General features: G+C 46.5%; 1 protein-coding gene across 4 annotated transcripts in view; it reads left to right on the plus strand.

Moving 5' to 3' along the window:
- The window catches only part of LOC149334847 (uncharacterized), a 221262-nt gene that overhangs the window by 123493 nt on the left and 73487 nt on the right, over positions 1-24282 (plus strand). For 3 of the 4 annotated variants that reach the window (XM_089551475.1, XM_089551476.1, XM_089551477.1), the window contains 7 exons: positions 1594-1748; positions 3415-3561; positions 6438-6594; positions 12648-12929; positions 14772-14807; positions 20009-20311; positions 22680-22858. In XM_089551475.1, coding sequence (XP_089407601.1) covers positions 1594-1748; positions 3415-3561; positions 6438-6594; positions 12648-12929; positions 14772-14807; positions 20009-20311; positions 22680-22858 — 1259 coding nt within the window. The remainder of the gene's footprint in view (positions 1-1593; positions 1749-3414; positions 3562-6437; positions 6595-12647; positions 12930-14771; positions 14808-20008; positions 20312-22679; positions 22859-24282) is intronic. The other variant, XM_089551474.1, reaches the window with a different exon arrangement.

Here is a 24282-nt window from a genome sequence, read left to right on the forward strand (position 1 = left end):
TTAGCTATACATTTCGGCCATTAGCTGCTTATTCTCAATTTGACATAATACATTTATCGAGAGAAGCAAAACTTTGAGGAACGTGCGTATCTAGCAGGCCCCTATAGTGCGCTCCTGTGAACTAGGCCAGCGGGAATTTCGTGGAGGAACGACGCGCTATAAATTACAGACGCTGGACCGAGAGCCGCTAATTGCTTTCCGGAAGGCCCCTTGCTCAATTACAGGGCCAACCCAAAGAGCGAATACTGCGGTGGATGGTGTGGCGTTGAGGGCTTTCCTATTCCCAGTTCCTGATTCATGTCCAAGCATTCTATTGAAACTTCACTTAATGTCCCGGTACGGAAGTTTACTTTTCGCTTATTAGCCCCCACCAATCGTAAGTGTACCGGGTTAGCCTCTACAAGGTGGTTAAAATTCTAATAAACTCCGACGCAAACGATAGCAATAAAAAAAAAAGAGAACGCAGACGTCAGTGATCATGTTTGCTGTACAGAACATAAAATGTGCACGCCGTCCTGGAACTGAAGGGACACAGCCGTATTGCTAAATTGGGAAGTCTTAAAAGGTTGTACTTGTGCCGCGCAGTCCCGTTTTGAACGCAATCAATTGCTGTTTATATCATAACGACGACTCTAAAATTTATCGCGAAGCAGATATTTCTTATTCTGCAGTACTTTTTTCACCAATGCCTGGAATACAACCAGAGTCTTCCTTCCTGTAAATGAAGAACTCTTTCTGGAGGACAGCTACACGGCACAGTGTTCACGTGCGGCGTCCGCTCCCTAGCGGCGCAGGGCAGCCCCGAGCGTTGGCGCTCACTGGCCGTATAGGGCACTGGACGCGGGTGTGCTGCAGATGGAGAAGCGTAATTGCCTGGTCTGGAAGGAGGGAAAACATGCTCGAATTTTATTGCGAAAGCAATACTACTTGCACTTTCACGCCTTTGCCGTGCCGCGGCGGTGACCACCATTGACCTTCATTTGACCTTGATTGCATTAGATTAGATTGGATTGGATTAGATTAGCTTAGATTACATTAGAATAGATTACATTAGATTGGATTGGAGTGGATTGAATTGGAATAGATTGTAATGGAATGGATTGGATTGAATTGGATGGGATGGGATGGGATTTGATTCGATTGGTTTGGATTGGATTGTATAACCGATGCATCACCACAAGTCTAACCAGAAACACCACCACCAGCTACATTACCAGCTGTACCATGGCGTAGGTACGGATATTGCTTTCTCAATTACCGGGCTTAACCAAGCTAAGCCACAGCGAATTTTTTTGTTTTCCAAATACGTACTAATAAGGGAGTAAATACTCGTTGACATCCACCCGAGCGCAGCCATACGGCTACAAAGGAAAGCTATACAGCTTTCTCAGAAACTTCGTAGTCAAAGAAAAATTCGTCCGGGTCCGGGGTTCGAACCCGGGACCACCGCTTCACGAACACTGATCGTACGGGAATGAATTCATTGCTGGTCATATGCACCAAAAAGTGGGATTAATTCGCGACTAAGTAAAATGAATGCAAGAGAAGCACTTGCACATTCGGCGCGTGATCTCGCCGTCGCTGCTGCCGCAGTCTGCCGGGAGCCGATGGGCTTGGAGAGCGGCCTCCTGGACGACCAAGCCCTGCACGCTTCCTCCGAGAGGGACGAGCAGCACGAGGCCAACGAAGGAAGGCTCGGAGCACGCGGATGGGTCGCCGGTGTCGCCGACAAGCATCAGTACCTGCAGGTGCGTAGCCCGTCGCTGTAAGGTGCTCCTGGAGCCTGTTCCTTCTAGGGCTCTTTCCAGCGGCTCTCATTGTTTCCGGCCCTCGGAGCGGCGCTGAAAATGAGCTAGCATCAATGCGGTAAGAAACAGACACAACACCAAGACAGACACACACCTGTCACACATACCTTGCCCGTGGCCAGGTATATATAGGCCAGACCGGAAGGTGTGTCAACGATAGGATAAGAGAGCACAGAAGGGATGTTTCATCACAGGCCGGTGGAGCTGAATTGGCGAAGCATTGCAGAAGTTGTAAAGGCTGTATCCCTGTATATGACGCTATGTCTGTGATGCATGGGAGCCGAGAAAAAAGAAAGAGAAATTATCGAAACCTTTCGTATTAAAGAGGCGGGCGACATGTGTGTAAGCACTCCCTCCCTGGCGTTGGCAGAAAAAGAGATTGTTTAGCTGCGCAGCCGTATGCCTTGCAGGAGAGGGGAGGGCGTAGTTAGACCTGATGCCGATGACGAGGCACCTGCGTGTGCTCAGTGATACATATTTATGTCGTACAAGTGTCCAGTAAAGATAGTTGAAGTCTAGCGGGTGTCCTGTGTGTGTGTGTGTCTTGGTGTTGTGTCTGTTTCTTGCCGCTAAGAATATGATTCCTTCAAGCCGTTACCAACTAGCCCAACTTAATGTTTTAACGTAGCATCAATGGCTGCTTTTCATATACGTGAGGCCAGCGCAGCAACCTTAGCAAATCCCTGGTAACGTAAACAGACATATGGTGCGTTCCAATACTCCCGAGTAGACGTCTACTTAGACGTCTTGCCGGACAGCCGCCATTTTGAGACGCGTTCTATTTTTCACGAAGCCGTCCAAGAAGACTGCTTCGCCGAAGTCCACATCGATGCAGGCTAACTTCTTGTTTAAAGATGGCGGAGCAGTTGATGCAGTCAGAGCTGAGTGAGCCGTGCTCTTGGCGGGCACTGGACGCACCATCTTTCAAGTGTCAGTAATTCTGTTAAGTTGATTTTTATAAGAACTGGCGGCCAATAAAGCAGTCCTTGTGGACCTACGATTATATGTGTGAATCGCGCGGGAGGAAATCGTGCGGGTGAGATCGTCTGCTGAAGCGGTAGCTTTGAACGCACCATTATTGCAGCAGAAAAAAACAAGCAAACTACTAACAGCGCGTTTTTAACTTGTTTTATTAACAATTTTTAAGAAGATAGGAGCAAAACTATTCGTAAATTTTAGTTCAGTTTGCATGCCGCAAGGCGCCGCGGGAAGTAGACACGTTCCAATATGTAGACATGCAGACGGCTTCCTAGACGTCACACTAGATGTCTTGTCGGACGTCTAGAGAATTGGAACGCACCCATAGACAACAAGACAAAGCTGGTTACTGACTCCAGGACTGATCCTGTAGCTTCCACAACACTAGCGATGCCGAGAGAAGCGGCCTGCCGACTTTGAAGGCCCTACTCCTTCTCAGGACCTCCAGAAAAAAGGCACCGAGGCTCCTAGCATTTGGCTTATGGTCCCGGTTGACCTTACGCGCCTTTTCTCAGCCTCGGTGGGCTCATCAAAATGCGCGCGAACTGCGTACACGTGTAGGGAGCTGGACAAAACGTGTCGCCGCTGCTGGCCGAATTGTCCTCGACCCACTTGATGGCCACCGCAGGTGGACTTCGGAGAGCCGCGCGACCTGACCGCGGTGGTCACCCAGGGCCGAGAGGAGGCTGCACAGTGGGTCACCTCGTACCTGGTGCAGCACAGCAACAACGCGCATCGCTGGACCACCATCAAGGACGCGGACGGAGCGGACCTGGTGAGACGCCGTAATCGATTGTTATGGGTGTTAATTGTTGTTAATTGATATGTTGGCTTCTCTGCAATGAAGCGTGTCCATTAATGGCAGAAGACTATAGAGAACGAGTACGAAGATGGGACTTTTGACAAGAGATAACGGACGCAGGCAAGGGTAGAGAAAAAAGTAGCCTTACACCATTAGCTAAGGTTTAGACAAGAGGACTTTTTTTTCGTCTGTGCTAAGACAAGTCCTCGTCTCAAAACTTTCGATGGGGGCCGCAACTAATGGCGGAAGACTATAGAGAGCGAGTAGGAAGATGGGACACTTGACAAGAGATAACGGACGCAGGCAAGGGTAGAGAAGTATATAGTAGCCTTACACATTAGCCATGGTTTAGACAAGAGGACTTTTTTTTTTCGTTTGGGCTAAGACAAGGCCTCTGCTCAGAACTTTACCTGGTGGCCAGAGGTTCTCCTTCCGCCCATTGTGGAATTTGTTTTGTAATCGTGTGACAGTCCCTTTTCCCAAAAGAAAGTATAAGCGCAATTGTTGCGCTGACATACAGCCTTTGTCAAAAGTTTAGAGCCCAGGGGGTCTGCTTTTGGGCCACATTGCTTTGCTCGTAATGCGTCCTCAGCGTCACAAATCTCCTGAAGGAAAGAAGATTTTATTGCGAAAGCAATACTAGTTGCACTTTCAGCCCGTCGCGTAGCGAGGCCGGTAGCTACCAAATTAGCTTATTGGATTGGATTGTATAACCGATGCATCACCACAAGTCTAACCACAAGTACCACCACCAGCTACACTACCAGCTGAACCATGGCGTATCTACGGATATTGCTTTCGCAGTTACCGGGCTTAACCAAGCTAAGCCACAGCCATTATTTTGGTCGTACTCCCTCCGATTCGTAGGACTTCCATTAGTGCTACAGGAGCGCCACAATAGTGCTTAGAAGCAAACCCCCTGGGCTCTAAACTTTTGACAAAGGCTGTACCAGATGCAGAAACGTTTCCAATGAGGGCATCACACGCACTGCTCCTGCGGTAGAACGAGCAGTAGCTGCTTAATGGTGGACTTCCGGTCAATGGCGGTAAATTAGGCAAAGTGCATTGCTGCGAAACAAACTAAACTGCTAGAAAAATCTGTTGAGATTTTGCTTCGTTAGGTTCGCGAACCTAGGCTGGCAGGCTTAATACTCCTCGCTCGTCTCGGCGGTATATATATATATATATATATATATATATATATATATATATATATTGCCTTGCGACCATTCGCAGCAATTCCTTGCTCGGTCCCTCCCCTCTGAAATGTGTGGTACCGTTAGCGTCAGTTAAAACGCGAATAGAATGACTGTAAAGCGCAAAGAAAACAAAACTATTAGCTGTTGGCGAGAAAATACAGTCTGAATCTATAGACACTTCGAAGCAGCTGCCTGCTCAATATATCGCCAGTATCAATTGCACAAGTATCCAGTCTCTCTTTGCTGCAGTTTCCTTGTTTTGTTGTTTCCTTTGCCACTGCCTTGTTTGCGTTTTTGTTTGTCCACGGCGGCAATACACATATCTTGAGGGTAAAATAAGGAAAGTATTCCATTGCATCCGACCGAGCAGTTGAGTTCACTTCAAAGTTTCAAATTAAGGGTTTCCAGCAATCAACTATCTCACTACGCTGGAATTGAGCGGAAATTCAGGCATATGCATAACTACTGCACAGACGCAGTGCGTCACCGTTTTACCTTTTGCTCCGTTATGTCTTTTCCTATTGTTTTTTTTTTGTGGTTCTTTCCCTTGCCGATCACCACCTACGCAGTTTTGTATGTACGTGGCCTGAAATGCGTGGGAAAAAAAATCTGTACTTGAACGTAAAAGCGTTCTCTACTTTTCACTGCGCGGATAAGGCGACGGTCCGCACTTCGACCGAGTTTTGGGCGTAAAGAAAAAAATTACGGTATATACCTTTTATATATATATCTTCTGTTTAGAACAACCATTTCCTTTGCTTTCGAACTCTTTATTGAAGAGTGCTTGACGAACTGAGACTATTCTCCAGAAGAAGAAAACAAGTCCTCGCGTTCGCCAAATTTCGGCGAGGACCTCGTAGCCTCTCTGGCAATTTCAGCACTTTTAATGTTGTTATTTTCGTTTCTGATTGCGGTTCTTTCGTAAGCCTTTTTTTTCACTTTCTTTTTAGACGAGAATCATACGTGGAAGTAGGGCGGGAAAAACATACTTTAAAAGAAATGCAAAGGATGTGGCTGCGCTACGGGCCCATGTTAGGCATAATAGCAGTCACACAAAACCATGGGGTCTTGTTTGTGCGCAGTGTCTGATGTATCAGTGCAGTCTTTTCTATGTTAGTGACAACATATTTTACCTGAGCTCTCAAACAAGCCGGAAAAACGCCGAGTCCCTAGGACAGCCAGCATTCTGAGCTCTGAGCAGGGAGTGTTAGGCTGTTGAGCTTGAGCAAAACACGCGAACATGCCGGAAGAGAAGTGCATTTATTGCACATTCTCTTCAAGTCTACAACGAACAGTAGGTACGAGCTGTGTGCAGACGTAATGGTAAGTTCATTCTTCAGATGTACAGTCTTTGTCAAAAGTAACCAGGCTGCATGGTTTGCTTCTAGCTTGTACAGTGGAGCCCTTACAGCTTCCCTGAAGCTGAAATGGTCGTTAAAGGTAAGGACTGCGGGCCTTCTTACCTTCCAACCACTTTTGATCTTTAGGAAAGCCACAAGGGCTCCACTATACAAGCTAGAAGCAAACCATGCAGCCTGGTTACTTTTGACAAAGACTGTACACCCGGGCGGATCATTTTTGCTCGTCCGCGTGAGTTCGCAGTCACGGCTACGCGGAAGCTTTATTTCACGGAGCAGTGGTGCGGCGCAGGTCTTCACGGGCAACTTCGACGCTAGCACGCCAGTGACGCGAGTGTTCCCGCGGGCGGTGAACGCGCGCTATCTGCGTGTCGTGCCCGTCACCTGGAAGAATTGGATCGCCCTCAAGCTCGAAGTCCTTGGGTGCGAGCCGGCGCCAAGGCCACCAAGTAAGCCTGACGTCAGTTTCCTTCTCCATCTCGCGCCTTTTGCGTGGAAACAGTGAAGTAAAATAGCGAGGTGGGCTAGTTCTTGTGCATGCTGTTGTGTTGTTTTGTGTTGGGTTTAATGGCACATAGGCAAATAAGGCCATCATGCGCCAAGCACAAGGTATAATAAATAATTTAATTAAGCGATTTAATAAAAATGATAAAAGTGATCAGTGGTGTAAAGGGCCTAAAAATTTACCTACCTACTAATAACAGAGAAAAAGAGATGTAGGAATGGCTAAAGGCAAGAACTTTAAAAAGGTCAGGTAGCCTCAGCGTCCATCCTTGGCTGGGCATGGATGTCGAGGATCCCAACCAATCAAATAAAAGCCTCGGACTTTTTTCTCAAGAATGAGAAAGTGGCTGAGGGACATCACGTGAATCACTGGGTCATGATTTATAGCTTGCTGAGACAACCTGCTTCTGTTAAAAATCTAAAAACACAGGAGATGTCAACGATTTGCATTTTCACCTATGAGTAACGCGCGATGAAAAGGGATGGATTGATTATAAAACAGCGAAAAGCACTTTTTTCTCAGCTTCTCGAGTCTAGGGCATTGAAATAAATATGATTTACTGTCAGTTCATCTCCACTCTTGTGCATGCGAATGATTAAAATATGCGTGTTTAAAAAAGGACGGACTTCATGCGTACACATACGTCCGTCTTTATTTAAGACGAATTTATACTGCGCGTTTCTTTGTCCTTGCCCGTGTGCAAAGTGTAATCATTAAAGGCTAAGGGAAATTTGAAAATTTCTTAGAAGGCAGCAATAATTGAACGTTCTGGGGCCCTAATAAACAGACACCTCGGTAACGCAAGACCCTTCGGCAACTAGCCGGCTTACGAGCACCGGTCAACCGGAACGGCGAACGAAACGGCTCTATAATTATTAGGGCCAACAACAAACGATGACGAATTGTAAAGCGCGCTTCCCTGACAGATTTGCAAACGTCACTTGTGAGCAGTAGAACATGAATAACATAGAAGGTAGTCGGTGTACCAAGCTACGGAAAACTAGGTGGATGGATACAGGGATTCAACTCCACAGTCCCGACACCGCAAATGATGACCTAGGGGTAACGGTGATGATAGGGACAATGATATTACCTAACCCTTCAAGGAAGACTCTAACGACCGATATGGCAGCGTCTAATAATTGCTTTTGCGAAATGTGCGTGAATGAAATTAAACCAGGTGGTCTAGTCTCACTGCTCACCGGTCTTCTAGAATATGTACTTCAGCTGAAGGTGATTGGAGGACCAGCTTCGCGGCAGCATTCACGGATAAGCCAAGACAGACAGTGCTGTTTATTTTTTTTTAAGCATTGAAAACGTGTGGAACATTTATAGCAGCACAGCTAGCGCGCCTTTACGAGGTAATTACAGGCCGCCGTTCAAAATAAATGATCGCCGGAAAATTATCACTGCACTGCTCGGAGAGAACAAAATAAGAAAACAGGGACATAGCTGAGCACAGTTCCTTCGAGTGAACTCACTTTCGCGTCTTGTGAAATATCGCTCAAATGTGGCGCAAGGAACAACCGGCAGCACGCTGTAACAGCAGGTCGTTATGCAAACTCTTTCCGGTGGTCGGTCGCCGTTTCGCAGATCGGAGAAGACTTCACGCCATAAATAGATCATGCTATGCGGAAGGCTTCACTATAGTAACTAAGTGCTCTTTTTGTTTTAACACATGTTTGCTTTGTCTGTTCGCTGCAATTACGTGCGACGGTTTTGGACGCCAATCGAGAACGCAAGCTCTTTCTAATTAATGACTGCGTCGGGTCCGTAATTACCCCATTTGCGATAAATCTCCATTGTTACATTCGCATTACGATGGAGACAATGCGTATAAGAAGTTTTTCATGCACTAATTCTGACGAGTTAATAAAAAAAAAGTGAACGAAGGAAAACGCAGGAAAACTGCCTCGACGAGCGCTGTGCGTCAATATGGCTACCGGCTGGGCTTATTACCGAACAAGTTATGAAGATAATTACTGTAGTAGGCGACAATGGAGGCAATAGCGACAAAAAGGCCCGTACGTTAAAATGTGCCTCTTCATTTATAACTTTGCGCTAAACTGACACCACGACATTCCATCTTTGTTCTCAACTTACGGCTTTTTAATGAAGATTAATGACTACGTCTCACGTTGAACCGCCGTTCCGCGCTACAGCTTCATTTTGTGCAAATTGGAGTGTTTGAACCTTATTTTCAGGGCTTGACGCAGTGCTAAAAGAAACCTGTAATATTTTGAAAATATACACAACTTAGTTGTGCAGGAGCTTTAGCGCAAAGCACCAGATTAAGAAGCACAAGAAGCCCTAGTAAATGCTGTTACTCATGTTTATTATTTTTTTTTTGCTTTTGACCCCCTACGAAGAAAGCACCAAAAAGAAGTGATATCTACCAGTAGTGGCAACGTGAAAATGTAACTGAATTGTCACCCAAAACGGTGGGAGTAACTATTCGACAGCAGCATGGATGTAGGCGATGCGGCATTTGATTATGATTTATTTACGTGCAAACCGGGACAAAAAAAAAAACGAAAGAAAATTAGTTGCATTCAAACGCTTGTAATTTTATGTCACGTAAGGTACGTATCCGACAGAGCTACTGCGCATACCTGCAGCATTTGCACTGTTACACTGTTAGTCCGCTGCAACTATTCAGTGCAGCCTGATCAGCCAGCGCTAACGGGGATGACTACAGGGGGTCTCGGACCAGCGTATATGTACCGGCTTTCACCATTGCTGTGCAATTCAGATAAATCCTTTCTCAAGTAAATTCTACACTAATGGATTTTTTTGGAAAACGGTGTCCCATGAAGCTCGCGATTCAGAGAAAGAAAACAACGCTCGAGGCAGATGGCGACTTGAATAGATTTCGAAACATTATGAGAATGCGTCACTTATTAAATGTCCTTGCGGGGCATTACATAAGCGGTGGGCCTTACGTGGCATCGATAACTATGGATTATTTAAAATGGAGGCCAATGATTACATTAAAGAATGAAATTCTTCGATGGCGGATTTGAATAGTTGAGGGTTCATAATGGCGGCCACGAAAACGCGTTGGACAATAGTGTACAAACGCATGTCAGGAGAGCTAATCTACGTAAGCAGTAATAAAAGCGTAGCCTCCCGTGCAGACACATGCCAAAAATGAATCTAATAAAACAACTGCAGTACTTGTCAAGGCCCACGTAGTCCGTGGGGCATGCCGTTTGCACTTTTCGTAACAGACAACGCGCGTTGTTGAAGACATAGTTACTGCGCGCACAGTAGCAGCAGAATGAACGACATTGCATTTAGTTGCGCGCATTGTTAGAGTACATTGTTGCTTTGGTGTTTGCGCTAAGCACTTTTTCATAATATGCCACTAGATGGCCCAACATCCACACTTCTACAGATATTTAAATGCTAAGGAGAAATATTGTATAAGCTTTTTTTTTTTTGCCTGTTTGTGCGCGGAGAGGGGCAAAGAAACGCGTGGAACTATCAACAGGACCTGTTCAGTAGGCATTGCTTCATTAAGAATGTCTTATTAGAAAAGGATGAGCATCATATTAGATAGAAGTGTGTTAGGTCTTTAGCAAATCCTTTACACAACCAAGGCCTTTAAACAAGGCCTTACACAACCTAATGCGCTTTAGAAAACAGCGAGCCATGCCAAGTTCCAAAGACGACTTCTCTGCACTAATTTCCCGCCACTTAAAGCACTATAGCCTGACCTGCAGAAATTGACTTCCTCCTGTCTCTACATCTGTATAGGAAGTGTAAAATTCGATACCTCGAGTCATCTGGTGCGTATTTATCCTATTTGCAGTTTCCCAGATGTATTATTCATTATATAAGTTTGCTTAAGGTACTAAGTAAACGAGCCAAGCATCCTGTTCAGTTATACGCTGTCTCACAAAAATTTGGTGGCGGCATCGAAGGGGAGCTAAAGTTTCCGCGGGCCAGTGAGAACTCAACCCTTTAGAATCTCTCGTTCAAGAACACTGCGTGATTGGCATATAGCTTTGCTTTCTGAGTCCGGGACGACCACGATTGCCGTAGTAGCAGGCACGGTTTTAGCAACCGGTTTTTAGCAAGCGCGGTCTTTCATTGCTTACCTTGATTTCTTGGAACCAGCGGTAGCTCTCACCAAGTGTCATCATTTCGGCTTCGTCCACTGCAAGCTACGTTATTCCGGGTAATTTCCTAAGCGTCTGCATTATTCACTAAAGCGTGAAACAAAGGCTACCGCTGCCTAGAATCTACTCCAAAAATAATGTTATAATTTAAACAATTTCATGACAAACCACGTAGCGCTTGGTTGTGAGTAAAGCCAAGTCTCAACAGATGAGGTTTGCGTTGAGACTCTCTTAACATATTTTGTGTAAGTGCCCACAATCAAAACGCTATTAGTGAAAACCCGGTATCGCAGTCTTAACTCAGACCATAACTCAGGCACACCAGCTATATTTAGTAAAACTTATAAGAGAACTATTGCAACAGCACACACACCAAAAACTATGCTACGCAGACTCTAGACATTGGGCCACTCATAATGTATACAATAATGAAAGCTTCTTTACAATGATAAGGTTTTGAGCGTCGTCAGTTCTTAGCGCTGAGCGTTTTTGCAGTTTTAGTTGTGGCAGTAGCCTGCGTAACCCGGGGTGATAACCACGGTTACCACAGGGAGGGGAGCTACCACATCTCTTGCCATTTCTTAGACCGCAAGGCTTCTTTCATAACTATCAAAGAGCGATTATGTCTGAAAAATAAAAGAATGGTCTGTAACTATGCATATAGGCTTGCCTGTCCAAAATTTTTTACTCGCTTAGCCGTTTTAGCCGTTCACACTGATAGACAATAGACAGGGCGGGCACGTATTTTTTTCGTGTTGTGGAACTTTTCGAAGAATGAACGAACTAACCCAGCAGCTGGTTTTATTGCGGCTTCCTTTGTTTGTGGGGTAATAATACCAACAAACTGAGCAACAGCGGCTGCAAAACCTTGGCTGTCGCCTATAAATGCCGTCAAATTCCCCTCTAAAACACAGTGCTCATTTAAACCACAATGCCACAGTACGGCCGTACAGAGCCCACCTATCTGCTTTTCAAAACTCTTTTATCCCCTCATGTATTTATATGTGGAATGGTTTTTCGGAATGCATTGTCACAGCTCAAAAGGGTCAACGAGTTTGAGAACCTTTTGGAATTATATTACAGGCAACGGGGGAATTGACAACTGATCAAGTTGCTGTTATGATTTCCCTCATCTTTGTTAAGTGATTCGCGTGTACTTTGTTGGTGCTTTTTTTTCTGTCTTTCAGTAACTGCTGGCCCAGGGCCCTAACAGGAAAGGTTTTTCTTTTAATTTTCGAGGAACAAAAACCTCGGGCACCGACAAGACACAAAAAACATAATCAAAAAACGAATACAGGTTTGGTTTGGTTTTGTGGGGTTTAACGTCCCAAAGCGACTAAGGCTATGAGAGACGCCGTAGTGAAGGGCTACGGAAATTTCGACCACCTGGGGTTCTTTAACGTGCACTGACATCGCGAGGCCCGTGTGCTGTGCGATGTCAGTGCACGTTAAAGAACCCCAGGTGGTCGAAATTTCCGGAGCCCTTCACTACGGCGTCTCTCATAGCCTTAGTCGCTTTGGGACGTTAAACCCCACAAAACCAAACCAAACCTGTATTCGTTTTTTGATTATGCTTTTTGTGTCTTGTCGGTGCCCGAGGTTTTTGTTCCTCGAAAATTAAAAGAAAAACCTCTCCTGTTAGGGCCCTCAAGTGAGGGCTACAGTGTTCTCAAATAAATAAAATAAATTAATCCATTCGTAGTTGGTTGGTTTATTGGGGTTTAACGTCCCAAAGCAACTCAGGCTATGAGGGACGCCGTAGTGAAGGGCTCCGGAAAATGAGGGACGCCGTAGTGAAGGGCTCCGGAAATTTCGACCGTAGGTTCTGATGAAGCGTAAAAACGTTTTTTGCTTTTCTTGGTGCACTTTCCAGCGACCACCCTGATGCCGACGACGAGGGAAATCGAAACGCCGCGCGTGGTGGTAGTGGGGGCGTTCCGCTGCCCGGAGCCAAACGGCCTGTTCCCTGACGCCGACAACTGCCGTCGCTTCTACCACTGCTCCAACGACGAGCCGCACCACAAGTGGTGCCCCGCTGACCTGCACTTCAACCCCAAGCTCCTCGTCTGCGACTGGCCGTACGCCGCCGGATGCGGTGAGGAGCCTCTTCGACTGCAATGGAAAGGGAACAGAAAGAGAACTCGAGCTCAACACAGTGAGAGCTGTTAATGGCACGTTCACCGGTTCGGCGGCGTTGGCGCTGAAGCAAACAAAAAAATTCAAGGGGCACTTCGACGGTCTAAAGTGCGTAGAGGCGAAAGCGTTTTCCGCACCACTTTGACTGCCTCTGTGCCACTGGTGACGTCACACTTAATTAATAACTAATTACGAAGTAATTAAACGTTTCTAATTAATGTCTACTCACTTATTAATTACTAAATAATAATTAACTGCTAATTAATGACGCTTAAGCTTCGCCTTTAGGAGTGGAACGCGACAGCGTGTTGTAGTGCTGCCAGGAAGTCCACGGAACGCCACTACACGTTCGGTGCGATGCCTTGCCCTTTGAACGCAACGCTTTACAGGAACGGATGAAGTGGGAGTGAAAGAAGAAAGAGAAAAAGGGGCCCTAATGAAGAAAATGAAAATTGTATTTGAGGAGAGTAAATTACGCAGTAACTGTCACATATCTCGGTGGACACCCGTCAAAAGCGTGACAACTCTGCTGACAAGCTTCTGCTGACAGCTTTCTGTCAACAACGATGAGGTACTAAAGGTTTGGTTTGGTTTATGGGGTTTAACGTCCCAAAGCGACTAAGGCTATGAGAGACGCCGTAGTGGAGGGCTCCGGAAATTTCGACCGCCTGGGGTTCTTTACGTCCACTGACATCGCACAGTACACTTGTAAAGGCTTTTGCCTTAATACAATGACGCAGGAATGAGACAGCATAGCGCTGCCATGCGCATACTCTACTGGAGAGGAAGACAAATAGTGAGGAGTATTTATTAGTAGTAGCAGTAGAAGACTTATTCGACCATAATTTACAGGCCGTGCATGTCGACCGCCTGGGCGACCAGAAGTCACTGTTCTTGCTCCCCTTCAGCGCCAAGCCAGTCGAGCCAGGTGGTGATGGATAGAGAGGGGGGGGGGGGGGGTAGGAACCCGACTGCTGAGCAGCCGGGCAATAGAAGAGGCAATGGGCAAGGTCCGCATATATACAGGGGCAGTTGGGACAGGAAGGGTCCGATCGATAGCGATAGAGAAAGACGGGGTGATGACTGCATTCATTTGAACGTGCCGAAGAAGGCGAGACTCCGGCACCGTGAGTGATGGATGAGGGGGAGGGTAAAGGCGTTTGTCGAGGCGGAGCTCGAGGTGGACCTCCTTTATGGTTCGGCGAAGGGTGAGTCTCCCACTGTCCTCCGAGGCCTTGGGCCAGGGGATCAACGGTGCCCACGTTCACCATTTCGTGAACAGCTGTCTCTGAAATTGGCCATACTTATTGGTAAGCTTACCGTGAGTTTTTTTTTTTTTTTTTTTAGCGATGCAGCTGATTCGGGAAAGGTGCACAGAACAGTCTTGAAGGAGTTTTAGCGCGAGCAAGAAAAAAAAACGCATGGAAGCCTACTACCACCATACCATACTAACAACTACGTAATCTATCAGAAGGACGCACATGTATTTAGTATCTACCTTCGAAGCTTATAAGTACCAAACAGCGTTGAATGAAGTTGCACTGAAGGAGATGTAACTGTTTACGGGTCTTGCTGTTTCTTTTTTTTTTCACTCCTAAATTCACAGGGGCATCTCATTCTTGTTGGATTCAGGGACGAAGCTTAGCGTTAACTCGTTGAAATATTGTTATCTATTACTCTAAGTTTAATGCTAAAAAATGTAATTCCTGAACGCTACAAAAGCACATAAACGCGGTAACAAAATTGGTTTCGCTGTAAAAAAATACCTTCGGTGTTATCATTTTCTGAGATAGCATGCACACAGGAAAAGCCAAATGCATTATTGTTCGCTCATGCCATGACCAATTTTTCTTTCTTGCAGAACAAGGTGGAAGCCTGCGAATAGAGACCACACCTGGTAAGTTCAAAGTTATTGGTGTAGAAGACCTGGAACAAGCAACTAGCCAGCGCCGTGACCCACTCAGCTAATGATTATTACTGCCTTCTTATCTTGAGCCTCCGCTTAAGCTTAGCTTACATTCGCTCAAGATCTGATCTGCATTTTAAGGACAGGCGAAAAGAAAAGGGAAAAATAACCGCAAGAAACAATGTTACAGCGTGACTGCGCACATCGGTAGCCAATGCCTTGATGTTGCCCGAAGTAGTACAGTCGTGGTCTAGACCAAGAACCCCCCTTTCTTGTATTTCCCGCTCTGCACAGTGGCGCCATCTGACGAAGCCCTTCTGCTGTCTCGACCACAGGAGGGCTTTGTCAGCTTTGCCGCAGCTTTGCCAGCTGCGGCAAGCTTCGGTTCACAAGGGGGGGGGGGCTCTTGGCTTAGCCCACGATTGAACTTACAGGTAGAAGCACTGTGAAAGGGATCAATGTTTGAACACTGAATTAATGAGTACTCGATTATTATGCGAGAAAAGCGCACTTTTTCCTGCTCCCTAACTAGTTTTCATTTTGGCATATAACTTCAAAAGACCATTTTTAAGTTCAGCAGAGAAATGACCCGGAAAAGTTCACGCGGTTGTGCATCTGTGCATGCCGAAGTGCACATTCGCTGCGTGTTCTGCTTTTGAAATTGAAGGCATTGTTAATGTTCCCATTGTTGTAAGAAGTGTTGCAGCATGCCCTGTCGTGGGCTTGCAGCCAGGCGTGCTTCCGATTTTTACAGCACCCTCAGGCACGCGACCACCCTGTATCTTGACGGGCTCTGGTGTTCCCTGTCGTGTCGCCCCTTCTCAGGCTGCAAGGCTTGTTTAGGTCAGCTGTTCAGATATACCTCAACGACAGAAAACCAGAAAGGCCACGGAGCGCGTACACCTCTAAAGGCATTTCTACTTCATGCGGACTGTATTTCTTCCCGTCGGTTCTCCGCGCTGCATGCTTTGTTGAAACCAGACTCAAGCTCGGCATCCCTGCAAGCGTCTGTGCATGCGGCGCGTGTATGGGGTGTGCTCGCTCTGCGGCATTCCGTTGTTTGTAAATTTTTATTCAATTCGTCATCAGGAATCTGTTGGTAAGGACAGCCTGAAACACTATAGCCAGACATGTCAGAGAACGAGTAAGAACGTAGCGGGTATTTCTTCGCAATAAAATGCTTAGCCTCTTAGAACACTGCATCTCTCTGTTGCACGGCTACCCCTTAAACGAACTTTTTGTTGTTCGTTACCTATTTCAATGAAGTTTTGCGCAACATATCGGATGCGACGGCTTGCGCACCGAGAAAACGGAAATGTCTTGTTTTTTTTTTTTCGTAGCCAAGAAAGAGCAACACGCGGGGCTCTTGACACCAATTTTGCTTTTAGTTGTTTTTTGGAGAAGTGATGTGAAGGCAGCAAGACAGCGAGGCCTCGGTTTAAAAAATAAACTTTAGAAATATTTTACCCACACTGCACCACTTTCGAGCAGAAGCAATGGAATGCAGAGTCTGCAGAAAGTCTAATTCTCTCGTTTCACATAACGTGCAGTACGGACGCTGCAGTCTAGTTTCTCACTAGAAAGAAATGACACCCTCTGCTGCGAAGCAGCTCTGACCCGTTTTGATTTTTTTCGCACTGTTAAAACAACCTTTTTCCTCATTTCACCAAAATTATTCCCTCTTAGATGCATTGCTTCAGTATGACTGAACTAGTGTCGTGCTTTTCCTGGAAAACTTTTTACACGAATCCTCCCTTTTTCCTTCCGCCCAGCTTGGGAAAAAAAAGAAAAGGAAAGAATTACTCCACTCCCTTTTACGATATGCAGTCCACACCCTGTGTGTAGTCCGCAAATCGCAGTTCTAGCTAAACCAAATTTTTTTTTTGTATTAGATTGTAAGAACCTAGTGTATGTTCTGTACCCGGTGTATAAAATAGCGTGGGGGTTTAGTGCTCCATTGGACGATATTGAAATGGATATCCTATATATTCTATAGGCCGCAAAGCCCAGAATTCTAACTTTTCCCGGGAGGTGTTCCAAAAATTGCAGCACTCTCAACAGCCGATGCACAAGAACCAGGAGCTGTTGTTAGTCACAGCTACAGAAAAAAAGCGCCGGTCAGAAAGTTTTTAAAGAGAACACCAACTAAAAAATTTTTCCGACTCGAAGAATGAGTAAAGGCAAGAGAACGGTATTCAGAGCCTCACCTGGACCGTGCTGCGAAGGCTTGTTTAGTCTGCTCGACACTATGGAAAGGCGGGAAATGATTCAGCGGTGAAGGTGCACTGCTCTGTTTGCGTAAAAAGTGCCGAGAGTGCAACGTTGATACGAGCAGCGCAAACAAAGCCTGGAGTTGCTGTCAGCACCGTGAGTGTAAATATTGTCTTTAGGAGTCGCTCTTTTCTCCGCTTTTCTTCAGTCTTTGCCTTCCTTCCTTCTCATTCATCCTTCTTACTTACTTTTGGCGAACTCTGGAGCATTCTTCTGGCTTTCTTCGGGGTGTGATGAGAAATACCAAGAGTGTTTAAAAATAAGGGGAGGTAACAATACCGTGCAGGAAATCCGTAGGGCTTTTTTTTTTATACATCTGGGTACAATGTGTGGCAGCGATATTCATGGTTTGTTTGTTCACTTCATTTAGTTAAATTACTTTTCTCAAAGTTAATACTTGTGCTGTGCCAGAAAGAGGACATTTTAATCAAAGCAGAGTGGATTTGATTGCGCGCACTCAGGGGCTGTAGCTTCCACATCGAAAATACAGTGCAGTACTTAACGCTATCAAGGAGGCGAGCTTTTTTTGCCCAAGAATTATTTTTTTTTTCGGCCATCATAATTTTGCCGGATCAAGCAAACACTTAAATCGACTATAAAGTATAAAATCTAATATGAAAGTCTTTCTCAAGCACCGCGTCGTGAGGATGGTGCCTGTCATAACCGTTCTAAACGAGCGAGATTTTGAGCTCAGACGGCAGCAATTTTGGCCAAAGAGGTAACATAGCTTTCTTGCGTTTATATTTTCCCGTTCACTCTTTGATTCTGATAGAACGCAGCGTCACTTACCAAGTCGTGCAAACTACGAAATATGGATCTCACTTATGCACTTCTTCCGAAACTCAGTCGCTACCCGAAGAGCGCTGAAATTGGCTCGTTTTATCAGTTGCAGACAATCATCATTGATCAAGCAGGCTTCTTTGATCACTCTTATAACAACAGGCAGCCCAACTGAGTCCCTGGAATCTAGGCGAGATGAAAAAAAAAAAAAATCTTCGTTATTTTTCTACTTCGTTTTTCTGTACTTTCCTATTGTATCGAATTTCAAAGCCAGTTGCGTAGTGTCCTAAAATAAATTTTAACGATGGCTAGAGTTCTCAGTATTGCTCATAAATTGCTATTGTCAAAGAATTTCTCTCCGTTACTCACCCGAGGAAACTGGTATCTTTGAAGCAACTAGAATCCGAAGACAAGGCTGCTTTAGGCGGCATAACTCTCTACTCAGATAGCTGCAACGTTATAAGTAACGTTCACACCGCAGTCATATCGGGAGGGCTCCATGTAATGTATATCGACGTGTTCGCACTTTTTGACGTACATGCTTTTGCCACATCTTAGAAGAATACACATGGTTTAAAACCCTTCTGTGACCCTAGTCATTATGACTATTAACATCCCTCAAAGTTATCTCCTGCTCGGTAAAGGGTTCGCCCACTGCTCTTGTCCTGAGCCTGTAGCGGTACCTTTACACCAGCAAGAATCATTATTTAACATCACCCGACGATCCATCACGCGATATTTTCTTCCCTGCTACCCTAAGAGTCGTTCGGTTTTCAGTACTCTGCAAAACGTATGCCACCGAAGTCCGCTTTTGATTCTCGCCAGGGCACCGTTAGCTGTTGTTTTTAGTATCAATCCTAATTATTCAAGCGCGCGGGTTAAAACTTCGATGCCTGGGTGCCTTTGGACGTGCGAACAACACCTGACTTCTAGGATCATGAGTACGCCGGGCACCCGAGGCAACAACAAGCGTTCCGGTTCATTAGCAAGTATGGAGCCGCGCATTCGGGCGGGCTTCCATCTTCTACACTTCCGTTTCGAGCTTTCACGAGGCTGCCAAACCTGATGAAGCGAAAACATTTTAACTCAGTAATTACCACCTAGCTTTTTCTAGATCTTGTTCAAGCACATTGTACAGACCTGTCTGTAATGCGCCGCGTTCTTAATGCCGAAGTCATCTTCGTGAATATATTATTTCTCTCGATTGATTTCCCATGACAGTATATTCGGCAGTGGTCCAGGAGACAGCAGGCTAAAGGCGATTATTCAGCCGTTCCCTGAAAACCTGCCCTTCACAGGAAAAAAAACGCATTTGAGGAACAGATCACTAGAAAGTGGCATGTATATTAAGCTCCACATAAAGTCAACACAAAGTCAATAAAACCCATAAATCCTTTCGTGAAAGGTTATTATTACTTTTTGAATCATTTATTAAATAACTCACGGATTCTAGCAGCCTTTCTGAAGCTTTTTAGTAGCATTTTTTTGCCTATTCCTTATCCCTTGCTGTGCATTGTTACTAAGATGTTTGTCCTTGCCACCTGGCAGAATAAGCGACCGGGTAGTGTAAACGTATAAGATTGGCTTCAAGAATATGGATCACCATCCAACTGTGGTAGGTCTCTGCGCCCATTCAGCATAAAATGAAACGCTGTTAAGGAGAGACCTGTCGTTGCAAGGTGCCGAATTCTTAAGAGATGCAGAACTAAACGTACCGATAGCACGTGGTAGATATCGGCTTCGATATGGCAAGGAAATTATTCTTTCATTATCCAGGGCAGAAAATCCTGGAGGTAAAATAAGAGTTAAGTTTATTATAAAGTTGAGTATTTTTTTATTGAATATTATTATTTATGGAATATTGACCAAACGGTCGACGTAAATGGTCATAATAAGGTATTCCAAATTTGGTCGTCATGGCAACGCGCTTTCGTACATGAAGATGATGAAAAGCGGCTTAGTTGTGATCGAATCCATCTGCTCGAATAAATTCCAAACCAGGTCACCTCAGCACACATCATCGCCTTCTTTGCATATATGAAATGCTGTTATTAAAGGCATCAGACTCACCTTTAATAGCTCGCTAAGGTTTGCAATTATTTCGCGTTTCTTCATTCCCCTCTGTGCCCCTGAACGCGCAGTCCCCACGACGGAGGAGCCGCTGGAGCCCTGCGTGGCGTTCGGGCCGTGGGTGAGCACGAGCGAGCCGACGCCCGAGACCGGCGGCGACGTCGAGGATGTGGCCCGCGTGGTCGCCGAGTCCGGCCTCTGTCTCTACCCGCTGGGCATCGAGTGCCGGGAGTACGCGACCGACGCCGACTACCGCAACACTGGCCAGGCGGTCACCTGCGACCTGGAACGAGGCCTGCGTTGCGTGGACAGCGACCAGCCCGACGGCCGGACCTGCCTCAACTACAAAGTGCGCGTCAAGTGCTGGACCTGCCGTGAGTGCATTGACGTCGCTTTCCTCTTTTGGCTTTGTATACAGCGGATTCTAGTTCTCCGTTGGCCGAAGTATTGCCGAAAGTTTCGACAGGGTATTGTCAGGGCGCTGCCAGGGTGTTACCAGGGTGTCTACAGGGTATTACAGCACTTTGGTTTGGTTTGGTTTATGGGGTTTAACGTCCCAAAGCGACTAAGGCTATGAGAGACGCCGTAGTGGAGGGCTCTGGAAATTTGGACCACCTGGGGTTCTTTAACGTGCACTGACATCGCACAGTACACGGGCCTCTAGAATTTCTCCTCCAAAGAAATTCTAGCCGCCGCGGCCGGGATCGAACCCGCGTCTTTCGGGACAGCAGCCGAGCACCGTAACCGCTGAGCCACCGCGGCGGCTTATTGCGAAAACCTTGCTATTACCATCGGAACGTGCGTGCCTCAAGCAAGTAATGAAAGCGACGACACATTCTTAAGGGTGCACTGAAGAGGAATCTGAACTCGAATTTTTACCGCGGGAACTCGATCTACACGTTCTGAGCGTTCTTGGAAACTTCGAATTATTGCCCTGTGCGGCCGATTTCTCTAATTTAAATCGAATTAACGTCGGGCCCCCGCCTTTTTGTTTAATTCCCCGCAAACGGTGGGAGGACACGACCAACCTTTTACCCAGACCCGTGGCGGCTTGCTGCTCTGCCATCGGCGGAGTGATACGTAGTGATCGGTGAAAGCAAAGAGTCTACGCGTATTTTTATTTCCGTGGGCCTAATTTTCAGCTATGTAATCTATGACTAGCCTTGTTTATTCACGGAAACCTAAAAGAAACAAAATAAAAGCGAAAGCAAAGTCGCCACGCGACTGCCTGAAAGGCACTCCATGCGTTGGTCTATTCCTCCCACCGTATGCGGGAAATTAGAAAAAAAGGCGGGAGCCGGACGTTAATTGGATTTAATTAGGGAAATAGGCCGCACAAGGCAATAAATCGACGTTTCTAAGAATGCTGGGAACGTGTAGATCGAGTTCCCGCGGCAAAAAGACGAGTTCAGATCTCTCTTCAGTGCACCTTTAATTTTCACGAATGCATTCTCCAAGCTTTAATGCGTTGTCGACCTTTCATGGCGGAAAGAAGCGGGCGCAAGGCGACTGCACAGGCCATATTTCGGCTAAAAATATTGCATCGTGAGATAAGCGCACAACAGACGCGTATCCCGGGAACAGTGTGCCGGACTGCGACTAACTGCGACCTCAAAAGATGCCGCCACCACAGTTCTAGCTCACGGCTACTTTTTTTTTTTTATGACCGTTATGTGATTGCCAACGTCTCTACTCGGTTGTTGTATTATGTCGCACAAGCTACTGCGAGTCAAGTGGAAGCCATGAGCACCACGAAACTGCTGCGAGTCCTGTCCAATGGCTGAGGAGCTCTCAAGAGCACAACAATCTGGAAGCTATCGCTTCGCCGCCTAGCCTTCTCCACGCAACGAACAAGTCGCGTGACAGAACGCCGTGCAGTGTTCAAGCATAGCTTGTGTTTGGAATGTATCGAAGATTTTTTTTTTCTAAGACTTTCGCCCCTTTCGTTCTGCACCAACTAATACTGTTGCGTCAGTAAGTTTCCATATTCTAAAAATTTTTTGATTACCACCTGGCAGATAGAGCGACAACAAAGTCGAAGTTTTAGGCTGTTCTTAGCCGCTTCTGTTTTCGAAGCAGTGTGGTGGCGAGGATTAAAAGCCCACGCTTAAGTGCAACACGCTCGGACAAACAGCCGACAGCCTCACCGCGATGGCTTAGTGGTTACGGCGCTCGGCTGCTGGCCCGGAAGACGCGGGTTCGATCCCGGCCGCGGCGGCTTAATTTCGATGGAGGCGAAATTCTTGAGGCCCGTGTACTGTGCGATGTGAGTGCACGTTAAAGAACCCCAGGTGGTCGAAATTTCCGGAGCCCTTCACTACGGCGTCTCTCATAGCCTGAGTCGCTTTGGGACGTTAAACCGCAGTAAACCAAACCAAACAGCCGACATGCTGACCTTGCATCCTATTATGCTAGAACGATTCGTGTTCTTGCGAAATCGCTACCTAGAACTAGACGTTTTGCTCTAATGCAGTATCGCGATTTTGGTGAACGTTGTGCGCTAGCAATGGGTCGCTGCGCCTTCAGTCGCAGACGGCCGAACCCACCTTCACCTTTCAGCGACATCTGTTAAGCCCACGTGTCCCGTATCTGTGGCGTCGTTGCCGCTTTCATTGTTACACACCAGGTGCAACGCACTGGGCTGATTGTCCAGAATGCCAGTCACTGATTGTTCCGAACAGATGACTGAACAACTCGCTTTCCTTGCTTTCCATCTCAACTATCTGTTGTGCCCTGGCGCAGCGCCACCGACGACGACGGAGGTGGCGACCGTGCCGCCCGCCGTGCCGTGCCCTGAGGTGGAGGTGGCCGACAACGCCACCTTCTGCCCGCAAGGGTGCGCCCAGGGATTCGCCTGTGACGGCGAGCAGTGCGTGCACGCGGCCGACTGCCCGTGCATCAGGGACGGAAAGCGCTTCCCGGTGAGTTCACGAACACAAATTCAGTGGTGAATTCAATGATTCGAGCACGAATACTGTGTTTACCGCATTCTACCGCTCATACTGCTTTGGCAACCGCGGTGGCTCGGTGTTTATGGCACTCGGCTGCTGACCCGAAAAACGCGGGTTGGATGCCGGCCGCGGCGCGCCAATTTCGATGGAGGCGAGGTTTTCGATGTCCGTGCACGTCAAAAAAACCGCAGGTGGTAGAAATTTCCCGAGCCTCTCACTACGGCGTCCGTCATAGCCTGAGTCACTTTGGGACGTCGAGCCCCCATAAAGTATAAAACCATTTTGTTTCGCCTTTTTTTCCCAAGAAATCTAGCACCGGAAGGGCATGCTTGTTATAGTGGGGTGTGAAATCTAAACGAATCTGCAAACAATTCCAGCGTCACTGCCATCACATTATGCAGGTGAAGCCTTTCTGCGTAGATAATGGGCACGGCTATATTGAAGACGATAAGCCAAACTTCGTATAGAACCGCTTATACGTCAACCTACTTTAACAAAAACGCCCATTTAAATCGCGGGGTCGAGGCCCGAATTGTACGTACCCCGTGCCGATGGTCGTACCCGCCAGGATGCGTTCACCTTGAGGTTTCGGGAAAAAAAAAGGGCCGTAAATTCGTACGCAAATGGTTTTCTCTACCCCGCCTCACCTGCGCTGTAGGCTCCTTTTCACAATGAGGCTGCACCAGAGAAAACTTCAGGTTTATGACTTTACTTCGAGGAACCTCCGGACATGCGTCGCGCCATGTCCGAAACTGTGAGACCTTCTGCTGTTCGGTTCGTCACTTAGCAGGCCTAGACAGCGGGGCCGCACCGAAGAAGTGGGGACGGCGGGAAGGTGCTCTGGGATATTGTGTCTGATCTCCATTCGCATTACTGTATAGAACGTGAAATTGGGACGTTACGTGCCTGTTGCTTTAAGGTGCGCTCGCCACATTCAGTGCAAGGAACCTTGAACAAAGCGATGGGGAGCAACGCGAAAAGATATGAACACTGCACTAGGCTTCTACTCATACTGTGATTTTCCATTTTCGCGAACATAGAAATCTCGTGTGTATCTGAACTGAGAGCACATTAGAATCAGGCAATTGCGGTAAATTCATTCATTCAAGGATTAAATCGTTGCACTGATACATTGAAAATTGCCAGCACTGAGCGTTGTAAAGCTGTCGCAACAAAGATTACTGCAATTATCGCTTCATTTCGAGATATATATAATTTCAGTCTAAGCGTTTTTTTTTGTATATGTAAAAGCTTGAAAATTTAGTTGAATTTAATACTGGCGTTCTTTTTAAATGCACCAGAGCCGATATTTAGAGAAACCGAATATTACGGCCTTGATATATTTTCGCAACTTTTCTTACTGCTCAAAACTTTGTCACGTTCTGTCGGACACC

Source organism: Amblyomma mixtum, chromosome 7 (genome assembly GCF_055824585.1).
Source record: "Amblyomma mixtum isolate Tamu chromosome 7, ASM5582458v1, whole genome shotgun sequence".
Classification (NCBI taxonomy): domain Eukaryota; kingdom Metazoa; phylum Arthropoda; class Arachnida; order Ixodida; family Ixodidae; genus Amblyomma; species Amblyomma mixtum.